Source organism: Propithecus coquereli, unplaced genomic scaffold (assembly GCF_000956105.1).
Source record: "Propithecus coquereli isolate 6110/MARCELLA unplaced genomic scaffold, Pcoq_1.0 Scaffold19, whole genome shotgun sequence".
NCBI classification, from domain to species: Eukaryota; Metazoa; Chordata; class Mammalia; order Primates; family Indriidae; genus Propithecus; species Propithecus coquereli.
In genome coordinates, this window is record NW_012143856.1 from 1,328,632 (window position 1) to 1,346,310 (window position 17,679).

Consider the following 17,679-nt stretch of genomic DNA (forward strand, 5'->3'; position numbering starts at 1 on the left):
TCCTTTGATTCAGATCAGCAAAAGTGACATACTAGCTATTAATAATATATGAATACTCAAGCAAATTTTATTGTGATTAGGCTAAAACTCATACTCAAATAATATAAAAAAGTCTTAGACCTCTTAGACCTTAAGAGTTTCCCTCTAGTGACAAGATACACACTCTCTTAATCATTTTCGTTTGTCCTATTATATGCATATATAACTGGCTGAAGCCTAGGATGTAGTCAAGGATCAAGCATGAAAACAAAACTAATTTGCGAAAAGTTCTTACCAATATTTCAGACAAGCTAGTTTTCCGATATTTACTAGGAATGACAAATTAGGTCCTCAAGGCAACATCATGCCAATAATCCATCCTTCTGCCTCTGGGTCAACACCCAATTGGAGAGCACAGCAGAGAACCAAACACCACCACCACTGGTTGTAAAATATGTCCTAATGCTGACTTTTATTCCATTAAAAAAGAAACCTTATGATTTAAATTTAAATAAGTATCATTTATACCTGCCAGATTGGCAAAGATTAAAATAATGCCAATACCCAATAATGGAAAGGATACTAAAACACAGACGCCTTTCTATGTTATTGGTGAAGTTATAAATGGGTAGAAAATTACCGAAGAAGTTTCACAGTATCCTCCAAGATGCTAAATTTACAAAGCCTCTGCTATAGCATTTCTACTTCTAGTAATCTATGCTGTATCTATAGAAATATTTCTACAGAAATTCTCACCAAGTACACAAATATTCATGTTCAAGATATTTATTAACGGGTAAGAAATGCAGCACTTCAGCCTATCATCTTAAAAATAACATTCTGAAGAACAACAACGAAAACTTGATAAATTCATTATCACTTTTTAAAAACCTACTAAGACAGTCAAAGACAAAACAATGGATACTGGGCCAACAGATTTTTTTGCCACCTATGATGGAATTATTTCTTTTAAGTCATTTATTTCAGAAAAACAAATAGAACTATAAGCACTCTGGCTTTTATACGATTATTTTATTTCAAATTCTATTCCAGCATTGAGGTTACCCTGTTATTAATAAATATGCCAAATGAAATTAAAAGATACCTTATACATTAATAATTCATAATTACCCTTTAAATAATAACTCTTTTGTAGAAATAGAAATCAAATCATTGTTTCTCCCCTGCCACAAGCACTGCCATCTGAGTTTGCTGAGCGTGACTCCCGACATGGGCTTGATAGACTCCCTGACCCCCGACATGTTAACACAGACATTACCATAGCAATCCAAGGGTTCCACATCGTAAAGGCCAGCATCATGTGGGACACAAGAGTGGTCACTACTGCACACAGCACCCAGATGATGTTCTTCCCTGTTTTATCCACCAGGAGTCCAAATATTGGGGACATGGGAGCTGATATGACATATACAACACTGCCCAGAGAACAAATAAGATATTTAATGAAATGCAACAATAGCCAAAAATGAATATCAAGAAAATTCCTAAAAATACTAGGCAAAGCAAATCCTAACCCATTTAACATTATTCTAAAATGGTCATCAGAAAATAGAAGTATAAAAAGCAACCCAAGACTTCTTTGGTTTTCTATTAATGCAAAGATGGACATTCAGGGTTCAAGCCCCAACACAGTCTGGGCTTCACACTGTGGATGGCAGGTCACATACATCTCTTTTTGCCTCTTATAACACATGGTTATAATTAAAGACCCACAGTTTACATGCAATAGCACTTACAGAATTCATGAAATACCTGTTAATAGCACTTGCTGCCTGGGAAGAAAATCCAAATTTCTCTGTAAAGAAAACTCTAAAATTAAAAAGACAGAGAAATGAGTACATTAGAGAGAACTACCCTGTTTTCAAAAAATAAAGGCAAAATAAAGATGAATAAAAACTCTTCAGTTTAATAAACTTTTCTTTCTTGATAGTTCCCACCTTTTTTAATATTTACCTTCAAGCAATTTGCTAAAGCTTAAAGTACTTATATAAAGTATATAAATACTTCACTGACTAAATCAAATATGATGCTTATTTTGTACTTTTTACATATACAGCAAGCATTACACACAAATTTTCAGAAAACCAAATATACTACTACAGGGAATTAAAGCTGCTTCTTTTCCTTAAAAAGCAGTACTAGCCAGGTTCTTTGCTAAATATTTTAATAACAATTAGGGTTCTTGTGTCAAATTATTTAAAATGATAGCCTGAACTTAAAGTTTATAAAGATATAAAGACACATTCACAGAAATACATTCACGCATTGCTCTGTTTAAGCAGCTGCCAATGGAAAAGGAAAGAGAAGTAGAAGATAAAGCAAAGAAGAATTTGCTTTGAACCCTGAATTTAAGTCTGGCAGAATTACAGTCCTAACAAACGGAGATGCCCAGTCACGGTGCATCAATACCCAGTCCCCATTCTCAGTAAGAAGCTTCCTAATCAAGGAATTAAGAGGAAATAAAACAGGATTCTAGTCCAAAATTGACTATTAAATCAGTATTATGAACCAAAACTGTTATTAGGTATTTCTTCAAAATAATAATAAAAGAATAAAACCAATACTAAACCTTAAGCTAAGAAAATCATTTGTATCTCAAGATATAAAGCAAGCAATTTCTGTGAAAATATAAGCTATAATCAGAGAAGCAACACTTACTATTAAAAAAAACTACATTTATGTGATTGAACTCTCATTATAATTCAGTCAAGAAAAATGGAATGCTAGAGAATACTCACTTCCCGAGTCCAATAAAAGGGAACACGGCAACATAATAGCAGACGCAGATGATAAATATGAGCCACAGGGGTAAGGAGAAGTCCTTTACATCAGTTAATTTAATAACTTCCCCTTAGAGAAGAAAAGGAAGATGCGATCAGCATAATTTTGCATACCTAAGGAGATTTCTTCTGCAGTCAAGATATTTTTTTTTAATCATGTGATTAACCTTTGCAATTCAGTTTAAAAAATATATCTCTAGTAAATTATGCAAACATCATTTCTGGGATAACTTACAAAGACATAAGAAAAAGCCAAACCAAGATTGGTACCTACCATCCTGCTCCCTTCCAGGAACAATAATTATTTTTCAAACATACAAAGTACAACTGAGAATGTAAATTCTGCCAAAACATTTAAGACGAAAAAAAAAAATCCAAAATTTAGAAAAGTAAAAACAGATTTGGAAATAAAGAGTAAAAAACATATCTTAAGCCCTGCTGGGTTTATATCATTGCATTAGGAACTTACCTCACTGTAAATTATCTCACAAAAGCTTTTATTCCCCAAAGTCCCACTCTTCTTTCATTTAGACTTACCGGTTTTTCCTTGTTCTTTATGAAGGATTCTCTCTGCTCTCTGATCCAAGTAAGCAAGAGCCAAGGCACAGATTAGTGAAAGAATACACGTTATACCCCCTAAATTTAAAAAAAAAAAAGATTTTAAAAGAGAACCAGACTGAAGTTCCTAAAAGGCAGTACATTATATAAAAGGCAGAAAACTCAGCAACTGAAAGGGATGGCATCTAAAGACATAAAGAAAGACTGGCATTACTAACCCAAGACAGAAGAAGAGGAAGTGCACATGGTAAATACTCAACAAATAGCAGTCACCTTTATTATATTATTGCTCAGTAGAAGGATGGAGATTAGAAAAACACTAGAACAAACTAATCTAGGCTTGTAATGGAGAATACAGACTGAGGAAAGCTGATAACCAGCCAGAAAATTAGTCCTAATTTCTTAATTCAATCTAAGCACCACTGTCGATGGATGCAAGGGAAAAAATTACCAAAGCCAAGTCTGATTCTGTGACCACCTCTCTTCCTTCTGATGCCTTCCCAAAGTCTGCAACCTTTGCTCCTTCCCTCTGGCAGCCCAAAGGGCCCGCCCTCCCAAAACACAGCTCTCTGAGGCTCTCTTTCCTGTGAGCGTGGCATTTCTCCCTAACGCTGATCTCATATCATTATATTAATGGTAAATCAGGAGAAAGAGTAAATAAAGTTTATATTCAAGAAGAATTTTCAAAAGAAGCCTAGTAAAATAAACAAATAAAGACTGACATAACATGGTCTAGCTGAAAAAAAGCTGAAATAAGAGTCAGCAGACGTGAGTTCTATTGCTGGCACTAACAAGCTGAGTGATCTTGGACACAGAACTTAACGTCTCTGGGATTCAATTTCCCCATCTGTAAAATAAGAGACTTTGATTTGACGATGGCAGAGGTCTTTTCTGGCTCTAAAATGCTTTAAAATTCTAAAGAGCTCCACTGTAGAGGGAACTTGATGGAATACTTAGGAGCATTTGAAAGTGAAAAAGGTTTTAAGTAAGGAAAAAAATTTAAGAGGGAGGATTTGGAAGAAAGGAATCTTTAGATATTCTTGCCTATTTGGGATTCCCTCTCCACTGTCTTCTTATTGCCAGGCTGTACGTACTAAGGAATTATAAGGAATAAAAGATGTGCAAATCTTAGACACAGAGCTTTTACCTCACCATGCCACAGGTCTCTCTAGAGCCCTGCAAACAGTCATATACACACCGTGGGGCTCAGTTAGACAAATTCACTGCTCAGAGAAAAAACAAAAGTGATGAATCCACAGGGCCTTATACACTTCTCAGTGACCTGCCCAGCAACTAGCACAATGGAGCCTTTAACTAAGAGAACTTAGGGACAGGAGGGACCTATACAGCTTTGATCAAACCTGCAATTTGACAGAAAACTGAAACACAAAAGGATTAACTTTCGTGTCCAAGATGACAGAACTAGTTAGAGTCGGCATTAAAACCCAGGCTCCTGACTCCCAACTTAGTAGATTTTCAACCATATCACATCACATCTGACTTGTATAAAATCTAAGCTCTCTAGGCATACTGACTGAATCTGAACAAAAGGGAACAATTCTCCCTTCTGCTACAGACTATTAACACCTCACATGAATAAATTCCCTGATTTGTCTCCCTCAAAGAGTTTTCACTATGCTATCTCTTTGTATTATGAGATACAAATGACAACACTGAAATAGATGACAAGGAACAAGATCTTCCATTTTGAGAAAATGGAAATTAATATACAAACAGGGTAAATGATAGGCTATTTCTAGTTAGGTCAGAGAACGAATAAATCATGGGGGCAAAACTATAACCAAAGTGGTCTGACACCAATTCCTGTGTTCTTTCCTCTTTTGATAAGCTTTCAAAAGAGGCAAGATGTGGGACATTAGGATTCACTCACCGATCATAAGTGTGACCCCAAGGGTTGTGGGACCAGCAGAACCCAATGAAGCTTCAATCTTAGAATACAGCCATCCCATGAGGTTCATGTTCACTGTACTTCCCTAAATGAAAAGGAAAAACAATCAACAGAACTTTCAATTATTATAAATATGCTTTGTTCCAAAAAAAAAAAAAAAGATTTGGGGTGGCTTAGAGAAATGCTGTAATAGGATCCAGATTAAATAGGAGATAATTTTTTTAAAACACCGTAAGGAAAAAACTGACAAAGAGAAAGTCACAGATAAAGTTACTGCATTTTTCTAATGCCAATTTATTAGAAAAGGCTGATATCGAAAATGACATAATACATTTAGAATTTCCTAGCAGCCAAAGCAAAAATGAAGCAGAAGTTATAAAATTCAGAGTACCTAAGAAAAAAACACACCAGTAGCTCAGGAAAAGCACAGCTTTTCCTGGTACCGGAAAAAAAAAATTCTTCCTCTGTCCATAAAAAAATAGTAAAAGTTACAGTAAATAATATCCTCATTTATTCATTCACGCAGCAATTACTGCGGCTCTATTACCTGCCAGTCACTGTTTTAGGTGTCAAGAATGTAATAAAGAGCAAAACAGAAAAATATCCAACTTTCGTAAAACTTACATTTTAGTGGGGTAAAAAAAATAAAATATGTAGTATATTAAGCAGTGACAAGGGCTTCAAAAAACAAGGAAAATATAAAGCAATGGAGGAGAATATAAAATTAGGAGTGGAGGCCTCACTGAGAAAGTTTCTTGGTAGTAAAAACTTAACGGAGGCAAACTGCAGGCCCACCTGGGGGAAGAGCATTCAAGGCAGAAGAAACAGCAGCACACAGGCTCCGAGGGGGAGCCTGCCTGGTGTGTTCAAGGAATGGCAAGGAGGGCAGAGGCCAAAGCAGAAGAAATGAAGAGGGGAGAAGATGAGATGAGTTCCCTAGAGAGGAAATGGTGGGGAGGGGAGCTATAGGCAATAAGAAGGACTTTCAATTTTTATTGTGTATGAGATGAGAAGCCATTGGGGTTTTGAGTCGAGAAGTGGCAAGATTCACTTACTCACTCTGGCTGCTATATTCAAAACAAACTACAAGTGGGGGCAAAGGTAGAAGCAAGGGCAGCAGTTAGGGAGCTACAGCAATAATCCAGAACAGAGCTGATGGGGCTTAGCTCAGGAGGGTTAGCAGTGGGTACAGTGAGAAGTGGTCAGAATATGGATATATTGACACATAAGTTTCCCTAAGTTTCCAAAAAGGAATCTCAAGGCTTCTAAGAGGTTGGGTAGGGGTTATAGGAGTGGTGGGGGGGAACTGAGGAGGTGGAGGGAGCCAGTTCTCAGGCAGCCACCTCAGCTTCAACCAGAGCTGCTCGACTTTTATCTGATTTCTGTATTTAGGGTTCATGTAAGACATTATTAGATGAAAATATTTTATGATCAAAATGTTCAAGAGCCATTCCATTACAGAGTTGCTAGGTACTGACAGATTCAGTCTTTTCGTGCTTCTCTTGCTCCAGTACATCTTCCAGAATGACCACAGAGCTTACCACTCTATGATTTCTCTATTGTCTGAGCAGTGACTTTGACTGAGTTTAGACATTTGAACCTTCTTCAGGCAGTGGACTTCTCATTTTCCTTATTATTCATGTGTTAGCTAGGAGTTGGAGGTCCAGCACCCTTTTGATTTTCCTTTGCAATTTGTTATTTTTAAATATTATTTCAACAAATATTTGTTAAGTACTTGCTAAGCCAGGTCATGTTAGTATTTTAGAAATAAACTTTATTAAGGCAACATCCTAGTATTTGAGGAGCTTATATTTTTGATGACATTGGAGAAAGTTTCCAATAGGTCTCCATTTACCTTCCTGTTCATTTGAGTAATGCCATTGGCTGGCATTTTGTAAGAAACAGATACGTGAAATTTGCTACCATATTTGCTGCGAGACTACTGCCTAGGACACATTCATTTCTCAGTCTTCAGTAGCATCTGACTTATCAATAGTCTTTAACACAGTCGACATTCTGTTCTCCTTGATTTCTTTCCAGGACACTACTGTTGCAGTTTTCCTCTTGCCTCTCCGCATTACACCCCTTGCCCTGGGAGCTCTTTCATTGGTTCCATCTCAATCTTCTTAACCTATAAATGTGGAAGTTCCCCATGGTTTGGTCATTGGACGTCTTCTCTGTCCTTCAACATTCACAACCCTGGTGATCTTATCTAGTTTCGCAATTTTAAGCAGCATTTTCCTTGCTCCTGAATTTATATCACTTGTCCAGGCCTTTCCTCTGAATTCCATAGCCATATATGCAACTGCCTATTCAACATTTCCACCCAGATGTCTGGAAGGCAGGTCAAACCTAAGGTGCCCAAAACCCAGCTCTTAATATTCTGCCTACCATCCATCCCCCAAACCAGCTCCTGCTGCTGTAGTTTTCTCATTCTCACTCAGGGCAACTCTTTTCTTCCAGTTGCTCAGGCAAAAACTTTGGTGCCATCCTGAGCTCCTCCTTCCCTCAACTCCCTAATCGACACATTTTCCATTAGCAAATCCTGTTAGCTCTATCATCAAAAGAAAATATATATACACATACACGTATATATATATAAACTCAAGGCTCCCCGGAATCCAGTTTAGCAGATTTTAACTAAGTCATAATGACACAGAGAAGAACCTAATGATAACTAGCAACCAGAATGGAATCACTGAGAATGAGTCTTGCTTAACTGATCTTACTTCCCTCTTTGAGAAGTTATTAGATAACTAGATCTGCAAACTGCCATAGACATCTTGACTTGCACAAGACACATAATGAAGCCTGTTGGAATATCCCTGTAGATAAAATTTAGAAAACATGGGAAATCATATTATTTATCAAAGAAATACAAATTAAAATAATATTTAGGTGTTTCCCTACCAAAGTGATAAAATGACTTTTTTTAAAGTAATAACAATCTGTACTATCAAAGCTACAATAAAAGGGATACTCTCATACCCTATAGATGGGGATGTACACATTTGTGGAAGGGTAATCTAGAAATAGGTCTCAACAGTCCTCAGAAACCCTAACAAACCCTCTGACTCAATAATTCCATTCCTAGCCACCTAGCCTAAGGAAATCATCAAAGATGCAGACAAGTTTTATAGTGAGAGTTTTGGACTACAACAGTATTTATAATAGTGAAAAAATCAGAAAGAACCTACATGTACAGAAATATAGAAATATTCATATGATGAAATATTATATTAAAAGCTTTTTACACTGGATTTCTTCTTTCCTAAGAACATGTTGGCATTTTCATGCCATTAATTAGTCTTTGAAAGCTTGATTTTTGATAGCAAAGATTTTTTTTAAATATTTTATTCATAGGACTTTATAAGGAAAAGATGTGGTTTGGGACTGCCAAAATACCTTACAGGATACATCAATAAAAACATCATGTTGTTCTTCTGGGTAGCCTCTATCAGAACAAACCCTAAACACCATGATCATTTCTAGGTTCTAATTACCAGGAAGAGTACTGGCTAACAAAGATAAGTCCAGAGAGGTGTGAACAACACGGTGACAGAGCTGGGACCCATGTCACATGGCCTAGACAATCAGAGGAAATGAGCACATATGAACAAGAACTTAAGAGCTATCTTCAAATAAGCAAACCACTGTCACACGGCAGAGAAGGTAAACTTTAACTACAGAGGGCAGAAGTCGGAACAATCAGTAAAAGCTACTTGTGAAGGTAGGTTTCATCTCTATATGCGGGTGAGCTCCAAAAAGTCAATTGAAGTAGACAGGCTGTTTCATCACAGAGTGAGCTTCTGATCACTGGAAATGTGCAAGCAGAAACAGGGTGGCCATATGTAGAGAGTTGCATAGCAGAAATATCAAAAATTGGTAAGAAATCAGATAACAAAACTTGTAAGATCCCTCTCTATAATAAGATTATTTAAATTAATGTTTATGTAGCCATTTTACACTGTTTACTAACTGAAATAAGGTTAGAGATGCCTTACTTCAAGTAAACTAAATGTCATACTATGTTCTAAAGAAACATAAAAATCAATACCTAATTTACCATATGCAAACACATTTCACACTGTGATTTTTAAGAGACAACTACAAGATTCAATTTTTTGCTTCCTATTTGGTTTCATTTGGTTTGTCATCATACTTACAATTCTAGCCATGCTAAGTTGTAGTCCAAACACCAGGTTTAATTCTTTGCCTTTAAACCAACTCACAGCATATGTATTCTGAGCAACTGCTAAGGACTCCCCACCAATCCTAAAAATAGGAAAAGGAAGAAAAGTCAGAGCTTTTAAAATAATACCATAGTTAGCAATGCAGGTTTAAAATTTTGACACTTTCCTATCAAGGGGTGGGGTCTGTGTCCCCTCCCCTTGAATCTAGGTGGGCCTATAACTGTTTCAACCAATAAAATATGGTGGAAGTGACACTGTGTAACCCCAAGGCTGGGTCATAAAAGGTGACATCCACCTTTTCACTCTAACACTCACACTTGGAGCCCTGAGCCACCTTGTATTAATAAGGTCAACTACCCTCACGCTATGAGAAAGCAAGCCACACAGAGAAGCTACATGTAAGTGCTCCGGTCAACAGTCCTAGTCTTCCAGGCATCCCAGCCCAGACATGTGAGTCAGTGAGCTTTCAGATGATTCCAGCCCCCAGCCTCCCATGAATCTTTCCTGCTGAGGCCCCAGACATCAGGAGCAGACAAGTCATCCATGCTATACCCAGTCCAAATTCCTGACCCACAAAGTCCACAAGCATAATGAAATGGTTGTTTTATATTGCTAAGCACTGGAGTCATTTTACATGCCACAATAACTGTGCCAGGCAATAAAAGGAGCCTGGGTTACGACAGCACAAAGTGCTGATTATGGGGAAAGTGGTCCGTACTTTGTGAAAACATGAAAATTTACACTTCAGGCCAATACGCCAAGCTCTCCATCAATCCTCCCAGCTCACCTTCCATAGTCAACATTCTCCTACCCCCTAGGTTTCAGATTTCCTTCAGTAAGTTCCATATACTTACATTCCCTCTGAAGGCCTTCAGTTAGGAGCTTCATCTCCTTCACATCCTAGCACTGAGCCCTCCTCACCACTCTGTCCCAGTCCAAAAATACTTTCCCTCTCTTCTACTAATCCAAATCCTACACTTCTGTCAAGGTCCACGTCATCCAAGAGGCCACTTCTGACCACATTTCTGTCTCTGAATCCTTTCATGTTTTCACATTCTATTTTCTTCTCTCTCAGAGCACTTTTTGGGGTAGGCCACATATGTCTGTCTACATGTCCCTGGTAGCTGGGGAAAAGCTTGAATGAGATATACTTTTAAGAGTGAATAAGTTCTGTCGCCTGGGTCCCTCAGGGAAGGACGACCAAGGCTGAACTCAGAATAGGCTTACTGAACAGACACTAAATTCAGGTAGAACAATCGGCCTATAGGTATGGTGCTCATTCAAAACTCTTGAACAGGGTTCAAAAGGGTCTGCACATTACCCACTAAGAAAGAGTGAAATGTCCATGAATGACCAACCTAGTTATCAATGGTCTACGCTTTTCAAAATGAAGTTTAAACCATATCTTTAATACAACAAAACAGGCAAAACGCTTAGGAAAAATATCATTTCTGAAGAACTATTTAATATTCGAACCCCACACAGAGTTAACTATGACCACTCAAAATTTTTGTTTAATTTATTTTTTTTAATTGAGAAAAGACAACTAAAAAACAGTCTTATGTATATGTGGCTAGATTTCAAGGATTTGAAGTAATTCCGCAAAATAGACAAAAATATTTTTTTAAATCCTTAATAAATGAATACTAAAACAATAAGTTAGGATAAATTAAATTATGCATAACTTACCCAAACACAAACCTTCCAAATTCCATCAGCCAAAAAGCATTAAATATTCCACCCAGAGCAAAAATAACCTACAATGTAGAATTTAATGCTTAATCAATGAAAAAGTAAATTCAAGGTATTAAAGAGAAACAATAACTTACGAGAAATCACAACTTCTACAATGGTTTTAATATTCCTCCTTAGTAAATCTGTGAAATTAAAATACTAATGTTCATTATTTAAAGGCTTAAAATAGACTATGTATTATACCATGTGGGCATTTATCTTTGCCAGCAGAATTAATTAGACAAGAATTCAAAAGTCACTGCCAATCAATGAATATTTTGGACTTCCTTACCTGTCCAATGCAAACAAAACAGCTAAAAATAATTGTGCCCCATCTGTTTGAGAGAGAGAGAAAAATTTCTTAATTTCTTCTTATATTACAACAAGTAATCACAAAGTCCTTTAGTAATAATTTGCTTTGGTTCTTTGCCCCCTCTGTATTCCCTCCAAGGAAAGAAAAATAAAGTGCTCATTTGCCTCTGAAGTCGGCAACTTTCCTAGGCTGAATACTAATCTACAGAAGTCTAGATTTCTGAGGAGATTCCAGAGGCTTTAGTAATGGCATGTATTAGTTTAAACCATTGTTATCTCTTAAATAAAACTTATTAAATAATCTTCAAGAAGTTCCCAGGGTCAAAACTATTTAAAAATGGAAATTCTTTATAAAATTTCTTTTAAGAGTTTAGTGTTGATTCCAAGGAATTCTACACTAAGTAATTTTAAGTGGTTATAATTCTTGATAACTAAAAAACTACTTTTAAAAGGACAAATATCAACCATGTTAATACAATTACAAGTCTAACATTCTACAGTCTGAACACCTGATAGATTTTCTCCCAGAATAAAAAAATATCAGTGTCAGAAGAGTCCTTAAGGGTCAGCAAAGGAAACCATACTTGTTAAATCTCAAGGTCCTTGTGAAATGGTCATGCCATGTTCTACTGACTGTTCTCTACCACTGGAAAACTCACTATGGTTCCAAGACAATTAATATCACTTCCTGTCAAACTGACCAAGCAAACTCTTCATCAAAGTAAGTAGAATCTGTTGCCCTGAAGTTTCAAGCTAAGTCTAACCCTTGAGACCAAACAAAGTAAATTTAATTCTTCCTTCATACTGTAACTCTCCAAAGTTTTAAAAAGTTAGTGCCCAAGACTAAACACTTAAAATTTCTTCAACCCTTATCTACCAGATATGGTTTGAAGACCCTTTATCGCCTTGGTCTCTGCCTTCTGAAAATATTCCCAGTCCATTCCCTCTTTAGTTTCCACTAACAACATACACACGATAATAAGAATGAGAAGTGACAAAGCTTACAGTGTTATTCTTTCCTCAGCATCTAACAGAAGTGGTCACAAAATGTTCAATGAGCAAAAAAAGGCAGAAATAGAAAATCTCCCTGGGACTGGGAGAAGCGCATACTACCAACATGCCAAGTACTGTACATCTATCTCTCATTTAATCCTCATAATCACCTTGCAAAGCAGGAATTATTATCCATATTTTACCAATGACAGAATTGAAGGTCAGAACAGCTAGAAAGTTGAGCAAGTGGTAGCAATGGGATTCAGACTCTGGTTTCTCTGATCTCAAGTGTGAGCATAATTTACCTCTAGATAACTGAATTATTTCACTCCATCAGTAGCATTTACTAGTCTCGACCTTAGCTGAAATACCAATCAAGTTTCAAAAACCAAGTCCAGAGAGAAAAATCATTTTTAAAAATTCATGCAGATTATCACAGTCAATATAGAAGCTTATTCAGTTCTTTCTAGAAATATTTTAATCTAGCTCTGCATTTTCCCAATAATTAGGTGAGATTTACCCATAGGTGAGACTTTTTTTCAAGCTTACCGTATTCCAAATACTCGGTCTATTAAAAAGCCACCAAAGAAACATAAAACTACATTGGGCCAAGAATACCAGGCATACAGCAGCATGAATTTCGTGGTATTCACCTGCATATCCTATATGGAAAGAAAATAAAACTATTTTTTCCGAACAGTTAAGTTTAGCAACTAACAAATCAAATTATGACAATCTAATAGAAAATAGTGGTTACATTATTCCTTCTGTGTAAGGCAAGTTTCTTACCCATTTGTATTAAGTCACTAACTTTCTTGAGAATCTCATGAAAGCTATGGCCCCTGCCCCAGAAAAATGGTCACACCTGGGAACTTCTTGCATACACATGCCATTTCAGGGGCTTCATGGATTCTAGGATCAAACACCCTACTATCAGGACCACCTCACTCTGTCTCTACCTTGTATACTCTTAATCCCTCAATACTACCTGCAATGGGGACTCCTCCCTCATAGAAAAGAATCATCTTAGCCTATCCCACCCTACCCTCTCTACATCTCACCCTTGCCAACTCCTATCTGCTTTCCTCTTTAATTCTAGAATGCAAAGGGCCGATCTGTGTATTTTTTTCCTGTTCAAAGGTAAAAAACTTACAAAGAAAAAAGACTATCTAAAAACCCAAGAAATTATAAATACCAAATATATTTTATAATACAAAACCAAACAAAAAATATTGACATAGACAATCCAATGCAGTCAGTTTCCACATTTAAAAAACAAAATAACAACAAAAACATAGTTAAGAAGGCAAAAAGCTAACCTACCAAATCACTTGTCATTCAGAAGATTAAGCACTGGAAGAGTGAAATGCAAACAAAAATATGCTAATATTTTTGGCAATACTGTGGAAGTAGCAGATAATTATTTATCTAAGGTCTGAAACAATTTCAAGTCACATATGGCAACTCATCTTTGTAGCAACTCATTTCAACTCAAGAACACTCCTTACGGCTTGTGGATTTGATGACTACAAATGTTAAGATGGATTCAGTGGACATTTCAGACTAGACAACCCAAGAGTTGATGATGCCTCAGCAGCTACACCTGCTCCAAAGCAAACAAATGGAACAAAGGTGAAAAATCAACTTACCCGTTTAACCTGAGTCTGAAGGGCAGCAGGATTATCATAGCAAAAATAGCTGCCTAGAAAAAGGAAGAGCAAGTATTTTATAAGTAATAATAGTATCCATATAAAAATTTAAAGTTGCAAATACTACTAAAAAGGTGATGTTAAGTGTTTATACCATAGGCTCAAGGACTGACACGATGGAAACTTTTTGTGGACCACTTCCTCATCCACCAATACTTTCTAAATTGTAGCAAAATAACTTTCACAAATGAGTAGCAAGCACACACAGCAAATACTGGGAATCTGAATTAAAAGAACTCAACAATCAACTGTTTTTCCATTTTAGTTTCATCATGGTTCAAATGTCTATTATTTTATTAACATCTTCATGAAGCAGCTATATTTTCCTTATTTAAAACTACCAAAACACACACACACACAAAATTTTACAAACATCCTGAACAGTTTCCTAACAATGTTAGCTGTGCGTGGTCTCCACTCATCTTGAGAGCAAAGGAATGGTGTTTAGCTATTCTGACTAACCCAATACCTGAAACGAGTTCTAATTCTAAATAGAATACCCAAGATCAAATAATATAGTGAATGCAATCTGAGGAATGAAGAAAAATGCAACTGAGAGTTCTAAAGAACTAAATTAAAACATAATGTTTGTTGTAGTATTAGAGAGAAGTGAGGAGAGATTTGATATTCATGCACTCAGATTTATTTTAAAGGTAAAATAACAGAATCTTTGGTAGAAGATAATATTGCCTCCATTTCTCTGCTCTCTCCATACGTACACAAAAGCAACTGGAGCAAAGGAATGAAAACTGTCATTAGAAAGGTATGAATCTGGCTTCTGAAACTCAGGCAGATAACCAGAATCTACCAAAAATAATCTGTCTACTTGAGTAGGAACAATTTTTTTTATTACAGTGTTTTATTGTTGTTTTTCTTGTTTTTTGTTTCTAAACCCAGAAATTTCTGGTTCCTGCTTTTATTGCTTGTAAGGGATTCAATGTCATGCTTTAAGATTAAGGTACAGGCATCATCTTCCAAAAAAGAAAAGAGGAGAGAGGGCAAAAAAAGTTGCAAAGAAACCAAACCCAAAGCATTCTTCATGCCTACTAATACATTTCAGCAGTAGCACAAGGTTATTCACCATAATGTTCCTAAACCTGCTCATTACACAGGTGTCAGCTAGCCTCCTGAAAAACACATTCTTTCGTACTGAACTAATATTAACCTTAGAATAGCTGCAGAATTAAAAACTGTAACATAGGAAGGAAAGATGTTTTTAAAATTATCTTGAGAAACTGCTTTTGGAGTCATCAGATTTCATAAGTAAAACCAACCATCGCCAAGCCTACCACAAGTCCAGTCCAGTATGATTGCTTAACAGTCGCAGAGCGGAAGATTAAAAACACATCCACTCGCTGAGACTATCAGGAAGACACATTCATACGTTTTCCCAAAGAGAGTGAGAAACATAAAAAAGACTGCCAACGAAATTATTTTAAAAAAAGAAAGAAAGAAAGCAGTTTTGGGGTTAGGGTTAGGGACAGGGGACAGGGGTGTGGTTAAGCCTTTCTGAATTTCTTCTGAACACAGTGTGACAAGAGAGGAGCCCTGAAAATCTAGAGATGCCTCGTATCTGTGGCCGCAGGGGCGAGGTGCTAGCCTCTGAGACTTCTTGGAGAGCAAACGAGCCGGACAAAACTTGCCCAGCTCAGTCCCCGGACATCCACGTTCGGGATGCTGAATAACTAGCAACATCCGCCGGCCCGGCTGGGGCTGCAAAGGGAAAAGAGAGGCCCAGGAGCGGAAGCCAGAAGCTGTGTTGAGGCGCCGTGGCACCGGCGAGCACGGTGCCCCTCTGGCTCCGAGAGAAAGTCGGCAATGCTCGGTTACCAGCCCCGCCCCACCCGGCCGGCTCACCGAAGCCAAGGAAACACATCAGCAGCAGCACCAAAAGCCGGTGCGCCAGGCGACTGGGGTCGCAGAGGGCCGGCAGCGCCCGGGGGGCCGCGGGGGCATCTCTGACGGCCTCGTCAGGGCCGCCTGCCAGCAGCGGTCGCGCTTCCTCCTCCTCCTCCTCCATTGCGCCCACCGGAGACCGAGAGGCGAAAGCGCTAGCAACTCCGCGACCGGCAGGAAGCGGCGCTGCCAGAGCGCGGCCCAGGTCGCGATCACATGACGGCGGCGCTCACGTGACGCCGGCAGGTCACGCAGGGCCAGCTTCCCGTGAGCGGTGATCACGCGCAGGGTGGGGCCGACGAGGAGCGCGCCTGCTGTGCTTCGCTTTCCCTAGGCGACTGTCTTCTTGGGAAAAAGAGCCTACGGCGCCCACACCCAGCCTTCAGTTTCCCGCGCTGTCCTTGCGTCTCCTGCCCTGCTGACACTTGCACTCACTCCAGACTCAGCGCACTCGCTCCGGGAGAAAGTGCCGGCCGCCCTCTGGCCTCGACACCAGACTCCCGCTGAGGATCCGACCTGCGCTAGGGACCCCAAAACACATGCCGCCTTCCCCCTTGCAGCACGGCTCTCACCGGCTTCTATGACTGCTCTTTATACCGACAAACTTAATCGAGCACCTTCTGATGTGCCAGGTACTGGGAATACAAACTGGAATAAGGCAAACCTCTCTGACCGCAGAGATTTCGGAGTTTAGTTGGAGAGATGAACAGAAACTAGTACTTTAAAATGCAGTATGATAAATGAATGAATGTGGTGATAACAGTGGCAGAAATTGGCACTGAATTTCTTAGAAATGTCTGCAAAGGGCATTTGAAAAGGAGATAACAGGTGCACAGTGTAACCAGCTTTGGAGGCAAGGGAGGGAGGGAGGGGGCAAGGGGGTGGGCGCTGGAGCGCCTTGAAGTTGATACCCAGGCTGGAATTAGTAAAAATGAGACAGTCACAGCGTCTGTTTTTTTTTTTTTAGGGGTTTGGTGGGAGGGCAGACGGTTAGGAGCGGGTAATAAAGACATCAGCATGAACCAGTACTGGATGTGTATGTGTTTGTATTGATCCAGAGATAAAAGAGAAAGAACTCAGGAGTGGAAACATTAAACCTGTTCCATGAAGAGCCAGGCAAGGATTCCAGAGTAGCAAGACTGCAAGATTGTGTTTTTAAAAATTCAATCTGGCAACACAGCATCACCCCCATACCCTGGAATTTTGAGGGCAGCAAAACTAGAGGCTGAATAACTGTGAGGCTTATTAGGAAGATGGTGCAGTAGTAAAGACGAGAGATGGCAAGGGCCTATCACCAGTTTAAAAAAAAAAATAGGGATGGCACAAAGGAGACAGAATCACGAATTATTGACAAGATAAAATGGAAATGACTTTCTTATAATAGCATATGAGGTCTGAAAGATAAGAAGGACTTCAGAGTGTCTTCCAGGTTTGTAGCTTGGGCCCCCAATAGAGATCAAAATATAGGAAGAGAAGAAGGGGGGGAAAGAGTTGGAGGAGATAGATCAGTTATGGAATGTGTTGCCTTTGAGAAGTCTTCACTTTCCACCTCCCATTCTCTCTTCACCTACAGTGGAGGAGCCCCCAGTCTAGTG

General features: G+C 38.4%; 1 protein-coding gene across 1 annotated transcript; it reads right to left on the reverse strand.

The window, feature by feature from the left end:
- Nucleotides 1–792: 792 nt before the first annotated feature.
- Nucleotides 793–16,625, reverse strand: MFSD1 (major facilitator superfamily domain containing 1). The gene is given in 14 exon segments (XM_012642848.1): nucleotides 793–819; nucleotides 1,259–1,415; nucleotides 1,753–1,809; nucleotides 2,739–2,850; nucleotides 3,318–3,416; nucleotides 5,230–5,332; nucleotides 9,414–9,522; nucleotides 11,130–11,197; nucleotides 11,467–11,509; nucleotides 13,029–13,141; nucleotides 14,129–14,181; nucleotides 16,046–16,255; nucleotides 16,258–16,414; nucleotides 16,536–16,625. Coding segments are annotated over 14 exon segments (1,398 nt in total).
- Between the last annotated feature and the right edge of the window lie 1,054 nt (nucleotides 16,626–17,679).